Raw genomic sequence first — 14,455 nt, forward strand, 5'->3', positions numbered from 1 at the left:
CCCCACCCCCCTTCTTGTCTTCCCTTTATCTCTGTCTTTGTGTCTGAACACTGGTGATGCTATGAAAGCAGTGGCAGTAAGTTATGTCACTTCAAAGGCTTGTCTGCCGTGTAACAGGGCTCTTCGCATTCATTATTCAAAGCCCCTCTTTCCTTGCCTCTAAATGTTTCCCCAGTTACTGTACTGCTGATAATAAATTGTGTGCAGCGTGCTCGTATCTGTATGAGAGTGTGTGTTTGTGTGGGTGTGCCCATGAGCATGTCCGTCTGTATGAACACAAGTGCCCATTTCATGAGATATGAATAAAATATTGCCAGCTCATCAACAAAATATGGAAGCAGAGAGAAGGGTTACAAAATACCATAAAACTATTTAATGCAAACAGTTGGGCAGTTAGCAACAAAATAATGCAACCTAAACCAAAGTACAGTTCTGACGTCACCCTAAACTAATAAACAAAACACACCTAAGTGCTACTGGATGCATTAAATCATAATTAATTCATAGAAGAATAACTAGCGTAGCTGAAAATGGTGGTTTTTTTTTTTATGCACTACATTTTAAATTGGTCTCTAAGCACAGGAAGCAACCTGATTTCTTTCCCAATACAGTGGTGTGTTTGGGGGATATTAGTGTTTCCACATGGATATGGATTTATCTGACCTACAGTACATTAGCTGGGGGCAGGCCTCGATGGTGTATATTTAGAACACGTTCCCTGCAGCTAAAATGGTGTGTGTGGACACAACTGGATACTGTCTGACACTTTGGGAGCCATATTCACCTCATTGATGACTCCTACTTGTACCCTCCATTTCAGCCCCTGGGATTAAGCTAACAGCCATGTTAACGCCTGCAGTGTGCGATGTCGCAGATTTTTAGTCGATAGTAAAAGAAGGTCAAAGAACTGTAGCACATGAATAATATTTTATATTTTCCCAGGATTACACCTTTAGCACTGATATTTTCTTACATTTCTCCAAAGGTCCACAACATCATAAAGCATTTTGTACTTACAGTTTCGGATGCTGTGCCTTCAAAATATGTTTCTGAACTGACAAATTGTTCCACAAAATCCATTTTCTGTCTCTCAGCCGCAATGTTTCTGTATTAACCACACAGTCACAGATGCTGTGATCTTTGATTTCTTTTGTCTGCAGGCGGGAGGTGCATTATGCCATTGAGTCGCAGCACTCACAGCTTAACAGAGAGACTGAAAAGGTTCACCCACTGGTGGACAGTGAAACTGATCTTCCCCACCTAGCATTAATAAATGATGCCTGCACAGTCACATCGGACTAAGTAATCGAGCGCCAAGTGGGCAAGCCATGCTGCACAATTCATGAACAGGTTACCCAAGAGTCAGAGTGAGGACAATTAAAACAAGAAGCTGGAAGCAAAAGCAGGTTCCCAAAGGAAATTTTATCGCAGGAAAAATTGCATTAAAATTACAAAATGCACGATGACTTTTTTGTATTTTGCACATCTGTTTAGACTGTGCTTACTTTACTATTTAGTAGCATCCAAAAAGTAATCTTTAAAAGGAATTAACAACAAAATGAAAAATAAAAAGGATTTATAGCTCATAAAAGTAATAATATAATCAATATAATGCCATAGCACTAAGCCTTTGCTTCCACAGTAACTAACAACAGGGTTTTTTAATCTAAATTTGAAGATTAAAACACATATTTCTTCATTTTGTGCATCTATCTTGATATCTTTATTAGGATGAACAGTGGCAATGGTCTGTCATCCAAATTTATCAGCAACTATAATTTGGAAGATATTACTTTAATTGTACTGTCTGAGACATGGGGAAAAGATCACTTTTCAGTCCTTCATAAAAATTGCATGAACAACGTGATCCTTGCTTTATCACAGTAGTTCACTTTCGCTTTCATCTCACTGAATACAAGCAAGATGCGAAGAAGCATCTTGGTGTCTCACGAAGGCTGAAATCCTGTTAATTTAGGGAGGACCTATGCATTATAGACAAGCCACAGCTAAGAAGAGCACATTACAACATAGACACTCAAGTTAGTTTGAATAATTAACAGCGACAATCTCTATGAGGGTGGGCTATATGAAACCATGCTCTGGTGCCACATGCCTGCCATTACGCATATTGAGAATGAAAGATGTTTTTTTTGTTTTGTTTTTTGCCTCTGAGAAATGTTTGCGTCAACAATTCCCATTTGCACTTGGTAGAAAAATTAAACCAACATTTATGTGCTGATTGCAAGAGGACGCTGCATTTTCTTCTTGTTCTTACGGCTTTCCCATCATACACTGGCTGAGGAAGAGGGGGGTATCTCCATGTCCAGAGAGCAATATTACTCCAATTTTTTCTTTGTATATGCCATCGTGAATGAAACATCACATTACTCATTACTCAGCCCGCTTGGTGTGTCTGGTTGAATAGTCTCATAGGATCTTAACAAGCTATTCTCTTATGTTTGAGCAACACTCAACACAGATTCTGCTGCATAAATACATACTCAAACACACACTTCATACAATCACACTGTCACGATTACATTACTGGGAGTTTTAAAGAAATTCAAAGACAGAATAACTTAAATCTTCATGGATTTCTTCAATCCACTGCATGCTGTGGGTCTGAAATCGGTGATGATCTCTGAGCCTGTCCACTATCTACATCATTACCGATCACTGAACACGTACTCAACTCTGCAAAAAGTTAAAAATAAAAAGGCACTTGTTCACTTTCCTTGTGTGACAGGGAGCGAAATGCTTCAAGCATGACTTGAGGCACATGGTGAAGAGGCCTTGACGCTACTTTCTAGGAGCTCTTGAGTTAAACAGAGACATTCATGCAGAGATAGACCACTAATGTGATTCTGTTTGGATATGAAATCCGTGGAGAGACAGCAGATGAGATGACCATCTCCTGGGAGGAGGCCCGGTAGTGGAGCAGAGAAGTGGCACAGACAGAGAGGAACCTCACTGATTAAAGGCCTCATATTTCTGCGCCTCTTTTAGACTGCCTCCGTCCTGTGGAAGACACAAACGCGCTGCCTTTTGTTTAAGAAAACATCTGCCCTCTGCTTGACTTCGTTAACCACCACCTTGGTTCTAATCCTGTGACCAGTATGGTAGCGCAGCGGAAAGTATACTCAAATCTAGCCCAATCTGCTATTTATATTGTGTCTGCTATTTTTATGTCACTGTGAAAGTGAAGCTGACCATGCAGTTACACATAATTGCTCAGTCATTCTGCTGTTCTCGTCCATTTTGTGACTTAGACTTCACAGTTTTTTTGTCCACTTTACATTCTGTTTATTTGACATCAGAAAAGAAAACACTGTGTTTTCTTTGCATGCAAGAACCTACTTTCATATGAAGCAAACAGTGATGATGTAACATAGCAACATAACCAAATCAGACAGCCTAGGTGGCTAGAATTTGTACTTTGCCCTATATAGTGGCAGTATGCAGTAATGTTGAAATTTTCTACACAATGACACTTGCTTCAGAATGGGAGTGTCTATTTCCCCCATTATTCTAACTGAATACTGTATTTCTGTTTGTCTTTGGAAGTACTGATATTGTTGCCATGGGCAACCGCACAATCCTGAGCAGCTCTATGGTGCCTCTATATAGAAAGGTTTTTGGTTAGTTAATCTCCTCTGGGTGGGAATAAAACAGCATCTGGGAAACTGCCCACCCACTATGATCCTCTTGCTATTTTACAGTGTGTGAGTGAGCCTCAGAGTCCCGCTGTCTAATTTACCTGTTAAACAACTAAACACCACTAACTCACACAAGAGCTACTATTCAAATGCTGGATACAACACTTACAACATAGGACATATAGTAAATAACAAATTTCAAAACTTAAAGTGCATGGCTGCATACACATTAAACTTGTCATTTAACCTTGTGTATAACGTCATTCATTTTATTTATAATTTTATATCTAGCTGTAAAAAAAAAAAAAAAAAAGAGACACAAAACTAATGAAAGACGTTTGTGTCTTCATTATTATTTCATTTTTACACTGCATTGTCCCCAGGCCTCCTTTGCTCCACAGAACTCTGTGTAAAACATTAACCAAATATAGTCATGGACTTACCCTGTGGGCACTGAACTAGACTTGGATTCTCTCGCACCTCATTGTACTACTCACGGCTTTTATGCTAAAAGCTCTAAAGGACAGAGCAAAATAAATGGTTGCCTGAGACCTCATCCGCCATCCAGCTGGCTCCCATTTCTGACCCTGAGCCATTTCTGATCCACTCTTCCCTGGGAGCTGCTGATTTGAACGGGTAAGTATGACAGATCTTTTGGTGTTTGTGTACTCTGATGAACATTTAGGCTAATCAATTTGTGTCCAGACCAGTGATTTCCTGTGCAAAAAGTTTGCAGTTAAAACATGCCGAACAATGGATCGCATCATGGATTAAAAAAAACAAACAAGAAAAACAAACAATAAAACAAAAATCATACAGATAGGAATGAACGAAGCCGACAAGCAGCAGACCAATGTAATTTCATTCAATTGATCTTTCATATTATTTATGCAGAGGAAAAATCTTGCCAACACCTTCTAGAAACACATTTCCACTCATACATTTAATGGTCTATGTCAATCTTCTACATAAGGGAGATTAAAAAAACAAAACAGTTACATTATCATACAATAACACATTTTCTTTAATACATGCAACACAAGCATGTTTAGCAATCACCTACACATACACACATTTCAGCAACCGTACTGAGTCAGAGAATTGTGGTGATTGAGTGATAATTGGCACTTTCTACATAAATACATTATGTTCATGTTCATTATCGCCACACTGCCGTAGCCAACAAACCATATACAACCTGTACAGGATGTATGGAAAAGTGTAACAGCACTTCCAGCAAAGATCTACATACAAAGATCAAAACAGAGCAGCTAAAACAACTTTGGTCAAATGACTCAAACTTGCTTTTTTAAACACAAGAAGATGTGAGTTAGTGATCTTTCAATAACATCAAATGTGAAAATCTTTGCTAGAATCAAAGAGTGCAGAAAATGAGAGAAAGAGGCTGCTTTTGTTTCTGACAGCAGTCACATCTGGGGGCGTTGTGAGGCAGGAGGAAGAGACAAAGAGGGGAAATGTTCTCTTTCTTGTAGAGCTCTAAATATATACAGTGGGGTTCTCTGTAAAATGTTCTATCAACCTTAGCAGAAGAGCATCCTGCTGACTTTAATTCTTGCTGGCAGCTGAGAGGGAGAAAACAAAAAAAAACGCCACTGTAGCAGTGGTAACTCATAATCAGGGATAGCATTGTGTGGCGTTATTAACAGTGACAGGATGCAATGACGTTGGTGGTCCACTGGGAGCTGCATCATAAATGCTGCCATGGAGGGATACTAACTGGAAAACAACGGCCCTATCATCTGATGGAATCCCTGCTACCTGCCGGCTTTCCCACAGGAATGTTATCAAAAGGAGCTGTGATTTGCATACGACAGAAAAGAACTGAATACTGACTACGATATTATGTTCGAAGGCTACACAAGCTACAGTGAATGACACAATCCACACAATCTTTTGGTCCTGAATGAAAAGAAAACTACAAAAAAAAAAAATGCTAATGCAGTCTTGTTGATGACTCATAAATGAAATGAAATGCACTGAATGGGCATTCTTGTGACATATCCAGTATCTGATTTAATATTTCCCCTTTATGATCATGTGTTCCCAACACCAGTGGTCTGTAGTGTTCACGGTGGAGCCAAATCCCCTAGGAGGATTACTGTCCACTGGGGCAGATCAACTCAATCTAGCAGACCCAAGGGTGCATAAGGTAAGGTGCCTGCCCTGGCAATGAATGAATTCCTCGGGACTGTTAGTTTACAAATCATGAAGTCCCCATCACCTCTTGTAAAAAAAATAAATAAATAAACAAACTGTATTTTCAATTCTCTCAAACACAACATTTTACAAAGTGAAGAACATACAAATAAACATGAAAACTGCAACGTGGTGGGTTTTTCTCCCAATTTCTAGTTTTTAACAGCAAGGTTTCAGCTTTTCTCTACATCAGCTGTAAATGTTCATCCTCCCGTTTTGGCCATAGGTATGTGAACCTGACCACTCATATTAAATGTCCACTTATATTTAATGTAATGGCCAATGACAGATCACACTCTGTTATTTATGTAAAGAGAATATCTTTATATCTCTCACCAAAATATGTTGTTTGAAAATGATTTACAACCCACAGTCCTTTGACTGATATGATTTAAAATCTGAGACAACTCGAGGGGGTGGGTGGGGGTTCATAGTGTTTCAGTATATGGAGGTTTCATGACATTACAAAACACTTAAACCAACAAACGATAAGCACTGTCTGCAGTATGATAAATTTATGAACTTACTGTAGATACAGACAGTTTAGATACATGAACCGCATCAGCTTCTGCATCCGCCCCCTCCTCTATCTACCCCACTTGCTCATTCATTTCACATCATACATGACTGCACAACTTGCTCTCTTGAGCAATCAATAACTCAGCATTTTTAATCACACTGCTCCACGTTACTCCCGTGTCACTCTCTCAATCATTGCCTTTCAACATAGGCATAGGCAAACACCCCTTCTAAAGAATAAGCAGGCACATCCACGGACAGGCAAATACACAGCAGCAACCATCGGACTCACCCTGACAGCTTTGGCATCTTCACAAAGCTGAACACATCCATGTGTGCTGCAGACTGCAGTCAAGGCTACAAATTCACCATCTACTTTTACTCCGGCCCCATTGTCCCACACTGTCTTTCGCAGCGGGGAATAAATAATTCAGAAAAAAAAGTGGAGCTTCCACAAGTCAGGTGGAGAGATTAGTCCTGTTGTCTGGGCTTCTGCATGGCTGAGTGATTGCTTGTCCTCGCCTCAGCAGCGCAAATCCACAGCCCATGGAAAAGGATCTGGCAGCGCAGCTTCCCCCGGTTACATCCTTCAAAGCATGCCTCTGTTAGCTGTGTTAAGCCACCTTCATTTAATTTCCATCGCGGTGGAATGATGTGCGGGAGCCACACAGTAACAACAGCTTTGGAGAGAGGCAGAGAGAGAGAGCCAGAGCGAGGGGCAGAGGCAGGGAGGGAGGGAGAGACAGGGGTGGTGATGGTGGTGGGAGATGAGAGTGGAGGAGAGAGGAAAGAGGAATGTGCAAGGATGGAGAGTGTGTGTGTGTGTGTGTGTGTGTGTGCGTGCGTGTGTGTGTGTGGGTATAGTAGCAAGGGCCACAAGAATTGCTACTAAAGGATGCAGCCAATTTCCAAGAATTCCCCAAAGGCTAGTCTCATCAATCCTCAGCCATGTGGTTTGTTTCCAGAAAGCATGAAATAGATGAAATGACAGAGGCACACTGCATACAAAAGCAACAGAGGAGCAATGAGAGCACCTGGAGAGACAGGAGGACCTAATGTGTCCCCTCCCCAGCTGAGGTCTCTGCCTCACAGCTGCACATTAGGATGCCCATACTGTACACTGCATTTGTTTTGACCTTTCAAAACAGTTCAGCTGCTAAATGCTCTCTCTCAATGGGACCATTCATGAGAGGCCTCCAAACATTTTAGCAATCCATCCAACACAAACAAACGCAAAGCTGATGCGGTGGTTTCAAACGCAGATCAGAATATACAGAATGGGAAATTGTTTTTTGTGATTAATCGATGTCCAGAGGGGAGAAGATGAGGGCTGTTGTGATTCATGGTGCTTCAAGTAGTCAGTTGCATATGAACAGATGCTTCAAGCATCTCATTTCCTCTGTGATATTTCTTTAGATGGAAATAAATCTCCATAAGTTTTCATATTTTACTCCATCTAATTCAAGAAGTAGGGCCATTTCAGTATATCCGGGAGTCTCCGTTTCACATCAGGGTTGATAAATGAGCAGGCGAGTTTTAAAACATTTAAACCAGAAATAATTTGGCAAAAGATAAGTCCAGCAACATCACATCTTAGCCCCATATCCAGATGAATAATCATCACGTGTCTATTATCCCAAAGAGGAAGGACCACCCTCCATAAATCAAACACCACAGATGAGTCACCTCTGTCGAAAACCGCCAAGTGACAATTAGCCTTGTCTCTGATCCAAGGAGGTTTGATACTTCCTCATGTGGCTCAGACAGTTTTAATAAAAGGAATTTCTCACAGTAAGACAGACAATTTACTCTGTAGTCCTGATCTGTGATGTGCCTGCACACAACTACGCGAGGGTAACATCAAATAGATTCTATAAAGGGCATCTGGTTCACTTGTTAAACTGTGTGTGTGAATACTTTTATTTACTGTAATATATAGATATAGCTCAAACAGTCTTAAACAGTGTAGGTTGTACAAACATGATTCTCTACTTGTTCATTTATACTATAGTAAAGGGTTAAAAGGAGATAATCCCCTATCTAGTTACATTCAGTTTGAATCTCTGCTGGGAGCTTGACAGAATAACAAACAGTCCAATCAATAAAAATGTCAGGGAGTAATGAATAAATAAATACAAATACACTGAATACAAATACTAGTTAAGGAATGTCAAGCTACGATTTGTAACTGCTTCCACAGTCAAGTAGCAACCATCCTATATTTAAATGCCACAACTTGTAAGGCTCTGCGGGGTGATTCAGTGTGCCTTTGCTGAGAGTGATACACGCAGTAAAGAATGTTGTCACTTCCACTCAGGGTCAGACTCAGATTTGTTTGCTGCCACAGAAAAGATGGCAGTAGATGGGGAAAAAGGTAAACCTCCTGATTGTTCTTGACAGATTTGATTGTTTTGTTTTTTTGTTTTTTACATAAAATCTCTGCATCTGTGAAGTCAGCTGATCCAATGTACAGTAAATCATTATGTTACAGATTCAGATTCGGAAACACAACAGGTTAGAGTGGTACAGGTTAGACATGCGAGGAAGCACTGATGAGCGAGAAGAACATGTCTGACAATTTGCTTCAAATGCAACCACAGTGTCCTGTGGCGGGAGGATTGAGAGACTCAGCGTATTCTGGACAGTTATGTTTGTCCATTTGGGCTTGTGGCCCAGAGGCCAACATGAGGGGCAGAGGATATTAGGGTCAGACAGAAGCGTGATCTAAGGAGACTATGGCTGAACCTTTGACTGATAAAACCCTGCTGCCCTGCTGATCCCTAACTCTCCTCTCTCTGAGTCCCTTTTTAAAACAGCTGATTTCAGTCATTCTGGCACACTTGGCCACTTAAACCCCAGCAGTGCTTAAAGTCCTGCCTTTGGATCACGCCGTTTGACTTTGAAAGCTAAAATAAGGAGAGCATAAATTGCTAACCATGCTAGATAGCGAGGACATAAATGCATATTCAGTACTAAAGAACATCATAATCAGGAAATGGCCACAGAATGGGACTGGTTTCATATGAACTGCAGATTGTACAGCATTATAAACAAAACCGCGCAGTACAGTGATGTGACTCTGTAGCTTTTACTGCCCTCTGATCCCAACTTAGCATTAGTGGCCCCTGGACCTCATCCACATGTGTGTCAGTGGTCCCTACAGCGAACTGCCCTCAGAAACCACACTTAACTGTCTCATCTGCTGCATTTTGTTTGTTTGTGTGTGTTTGTCAACATGTATCTGCCTATGAACCACCTCAGACCCTCAACTTTCCCAGTCTCTTAGTGCGACACTAATTACGCCTGTGCCACAGCTGATTTATTCCGTAAATTAAACAGCTTTTAGGAGGAAGTTTAAAGATCTGAACAGTGTTTTGCCATGAATATTCAGTGGTGTGAATAATTGGGATAAGAAGTGAAGTGTTCCCTGGCTGAGTCCTGTTACGCTTTGAAAAGATTATGGATTTGGTTTTCCAGTTTCACTACACCTGCTGATAAAGTTCAAAGTAATACTGGGACGCTGGAGCCTATTCTGTGTGGAGTGAATAACACGAAATAATGAGGATACTGCCAAGTTGCTGGAAACCAGTGTGCCTGGTTAATGCACAGGTTAATAAATGAACTCCTGTGGGTCATTGGCAGGTCATGTTTGGTCCATCCATTCCTATTCTACATCTGCTGATCCTGTCCAGGGTCACTGCGGACTGAGGCCTTTCCCAGCATGCAGTGGGCAATTAGCCGGGTATGGACATTTGCCAGTCTATCACAGCTCTTCAAACTGTTCTCATTTTGTTATAAATCTTATGAACATTATTCCTCTTAGTACTAAGTCTGACTAATCTATATCTAACTTAATACAAAATTTGTTGCTTTAACAGAATACACCCACATAGGCCTTTTTTCACAGCAGACACTATGACTTGTGATGACAGGAAAAGTAAAGACACTATTATTCAATGGTGTCTCTGTTCCACTTGAAGCACCTATAATGGATATTTTTATAATAACAAAGTATCAATTAACCATATGAAAACATTGTGAAAGGGGTTGTGCGTAGTTTTCAAAAAATTATCAGAGAATTATCACTTGAATGTGCGGCTTTGCAGAACTTAATAATGAGTTTCAACTCATTTACTGTTTCGGTTCCCTCTCACTGCTCTCATAGCATCGTTTTCAGTCAGAGCAGGCAGCCGTTTTTTAAACTCACTGTACGCTTCCTGCTCAGCTCCAAACAGTTAGCAACTATCTGGCGAACATAGTTGAGCATTTATCAACTGAAGAGCCTGATATTTCCATCAGGGGTTGGCAGAGACCCAAAACAGAGATAAAAGAGAGTGACTACTGGACTTACATTCATCAGGTAGCCAGTGACACACTTCCAAATGTATGATAATGTTCTGCTGTAACTTCTGGAAGTGTACAATTTTGCAAATGTTTGCAAACAAGTTCACCATATCAACTTAAAAGGTAATCATATGTCAGTGTTGTGTTTGCAACCTGTTTCCGCTGCCCCCGCGAGACCAAAGGAATCAGTCATTGTAGATTTAAGTATCTCAGCAAACCGAGCAAGTGAGTGAGCATGCACACTAACTGGACCCTTGAACTGACACATCTAAATGGAATGCAGCCATTGCAGTTCTTAACTACAGCTGTGCCTTTCTACTATCACACGTCAAACTATGTCTGCAAATTGCAATGCTATAGATGTTTGATTACATCGAGCCTCCACAGTATAATCTATAGCCTTGCAATCGATGTTTTAGTGTAAAACTCTATATAACCATATAGTGCTTTCAGCATGCTACTGTCACTCAGGTGCAACGGCACAAAAGGAGGAGTTCTTGTGAAAGTTACAAACACCAATTATTTTGAAGAGAGATGTGAATCTCAAAAGGAAAACTTCACCGATCCCACAAGAACATACAATACATCATTACTGTGAGGAAGCAATAAAGAATAAGCTGGGCAACCTTCAGCTACCCGAACCACCACAACAACTAACACAATACAAACAAAATCTATTCCTCTGTTTTCCAAAAGCATTAATTGAGTCAGTCATTAATCTTCATCAGAATGACTGGTGTGATGCTGAAGTGAAAAGCTAAACTGTCTCTGTTACCCACTTATACATATATGGTGTTAGCAATCAAAAGTCTTACAATAACTACCGTCAGCGCAGAGATATGACAGTTGTGTGATTAGTAATCAGCCCTGACTGAATTATAAAGTTAGCACAGTACCAATCCACAGCACACTACTCACTGAATGACAGTGAAGATGCCGAGTTCATTGTCGTCTGGGTCCATTGCTGATGACATGTCTTTAATGCAGTACTTTCAGTTTCAGTTTTTCTTGTCCAGGCCTTTCAAGCCTCTTTCACTGATGTGTGCTCCCGTCCTTTCTCCTGACTCCAAAGTTTCTCCCTGCTTGATTTGGACTTTCCATAGGCAACTGAGCTTGTCTGACTAAGGCATTCAGTTATGATTACATACAGTGCCCCTGTCCAAGTGAGTGTCCAGTGCCCTGGGGGAGGAGACTGAGCTTGTCGCTTCTGCCTCAGTAATGAAATAACATCACATTCCGGGCCAGTGCATCAGAAAACACAGAGGGATCAATGCTGAACAGCTGGACTCCAATGGGTTGCTGTGCACGTTAAGGCTGCCTCAATGAACAAGGCTCTCATGAAAAATGTGTTCTGTTTGGATGAAATTCACCTGTGGTGTTTTCATATTTCAAATCAAGTCCACTGGTCATAGCAGGAGAGTTACAGCACATTTGAGTGTTTCCAGTTCGGGCAGTCAGTCACAGACATCAGTGTTTTATCATGATGGTATTATTTACAACATTTTCAGCACATAACCAAATTGCACTATCTCAAATATTAATCTGATTCCTGTATGAGGCATTTGGAAATGGCATGTGTTTTATCATCCATGAGAGCTTAAAAATTAAGCTTCAAACGTAATCCAACCTCTATCACTATATGCCTGCCAACTGTCACCCTTAACAGAGCCAAACCTTAGTCCTATACAAACCATGGAATTAGATCTTAACCTAAATGTTATTCAGTATCAGGTATTACTTTATTATAGATATTTTCATGTGTTTTTACACACATTTATTGTCAAATAATGCAGCTTGTCATACTATATTTTTAATCTAATAAATAAAGTATATTTTAGATCCACATTTTAGGCCTTTTAGTGCATTCTCCCATAAAGCCATGGCATTTTAACATCATGATAGTTCACGCTGGATTATGCCATGCAGACGCTTTCATGCATGAATGGCATACACAGTCTTCCATTAGTTATGAACTGAGGCACGTGTCTTTGCCTCTGCAAGCAAATGGAACTGCTTGCATAACACATCCGATGCCATGTACACACAGCAGTGTATAACAACTGAAAGTTCAGCTTCCTATATAACAACATTAAAATGTAACCAAACGTCTGAACATGTTTTTTCATCAAAGCCCTTCCTGTGATATGAAAATAGCACCGTGTTATTGTCTCAGTAATTTGTGCACTGCAAATTGTGCACACGCTTTTTCTCTTCATACGGTACCTGTGCATGACCGTATGGCCACAATGGAATGCTGTGTGAGGTTAAAGCAGACAAAATCAGACCTTTGAGATAAATACTGCCCATGAATCCATCCAATCATGTGGCCTTACATCTGCCCCTGGGCCTCAGCGCACTGCATCAGTAGCCTGTTTTTCCGTGACACACAGGCCACAGCACTTAGGGTGAATGTGCAAAGTGCAATCACCCTGCACATTGTACACGACTAAGAATCACATTAGCATGTTGTCTTGGGGTCACAACAGTGACGATTTAAGATGGTGATGATAGGCAGTGTGTGTTCTGAGACTCATCTGATTTAATGTGCTGTTCACTGTGTGTGGGTGGATGGCTCATTTATTTCCTTAGAACAATGTGAAGATGCATGCTTCCTTGCAAATTGCTCTGACAGCTTACATGACTGCAATACACAGTTATGAATTTCTGATTAATTAGTAAAATACACTTAAGGGTACGGGAAACTATCGCATCCCAATGCGCTAAAATAAGTAATAAATGGTAGCTCATACAAATAACCAAAAGAAAAAGTCTGCAATAAAAAGAAATGAAAATGCAGAGCAAGAAGATACAAGTTGATTTTCAGTCCATCAAAGCAGATTTGTGCCTCACATAATAACAGTGAAAGTGACTTTTCCATTACTTTATGGAGCAGAACAAACAGTAGATGCAGTCATTTGCATAAAATGATGAGAGTCGCTCCATGCAGAACAGGAATACTCATAATAATATAATAAGAGCTACTGCTTGGCCCTCGCTAAAGGTTACAGATGTATTTGTAAGAGCCATCGAATGCATTCATTCCAATAATGTGATTTACACTATTTGGCCACAAATCTGAATAAGAATCATTATCTTTTTTGCCATCACAAAAGAATGCCAAATAGGTCATTAATCTTAATTAATTAAACAAGTTGGAAACGTATTAACAGAGTTGGACAAAGCCCTTGCTCTCATTAAAGTCTGAAAAGCGTTCTTTCTGTTTAAATCAAACATTAACATTAAAGTAAACTATTTAATGAGACTGTATTCATCATCATTCATCATTATATGTTCTTGGGTCAGTAAAATAGAACACTAACAAACCCAACAAGCATAAAAACAAGTCTCAGTAAGCTGTTAAATATCTTCGTACCATAGACAGGAAGTACACAGAAGTCAATCACAGTCAATGAGATCCCAGGATATCACATTCCTCAAATCAGATAGCCACTCTCGTGTCAACACACTACAGAAGCTCCTCCCTGCTGCCCTGGGAGGATAGGATTCACAGCATCCAGCAATTATCTGTAATGTGGGAGAAAAATCAATGTGCCCATGGAAAGCTGCTAAGGTCACCAAGCCGATGTTGTCACTTGAATCAGAAGCGCTGCGTTGCTGCAGGCTGGGCTCCAAGCCCATCAGTCAGCATCTGTGAGAACACGCATCATTTGTAATGCCGTGGATTACGATAACTATTAGCCTGACGATATGGAAGATAA

General features: G+C 40.4%; 1 protein-coding gene across 2 annotated transcripts in view; it reads right to left on the minus strand.

The window, feature by feature from the left end:
- LOC111662162 (FERM and PDZ domain-containing protein 4-like) overlaps positions 1 to 11,829 on the minus strand; it is a 31,255-nt gene extending 19,426 nt beyond the window's left edge. For both annotated transcript variants that reach the window (XM_023415937.2, XM_023415935.2), the window contains exon 1: positions 11,655 to 11,829. In XM_023415937.2, coding sequence (XP_023271705.1) covers positions 11,655 to 11,710 — 56 coding nt within the window. In that variant the 5' untranslated portion in view covers positions 11,711 to 11,829. The remainder of the gene's footprint in view (positions 1 to 11,654) is intronic.
- Positions 11,830 to 14,455: the final 2,626 nt, after the last annotated feature.

The sequence above is a fragment of the Seriola lalandi genome, unplaced genomic scaffold (assembly GCF_002814215.2).
Source record: "Seriola lalandi dorsalis isolate HSWRI2012SDOR001 ecotype SW California unplaced genomic scaffold, Sedor1 jcf7180002054559, whole genome shotgun sequence".
Taxonomy (NCBI): Eukaryota; Metazoa; Chordata; class Actinopteri; order Carangiformes; family Carangidae; genus Seriola; species Seriola lalandi.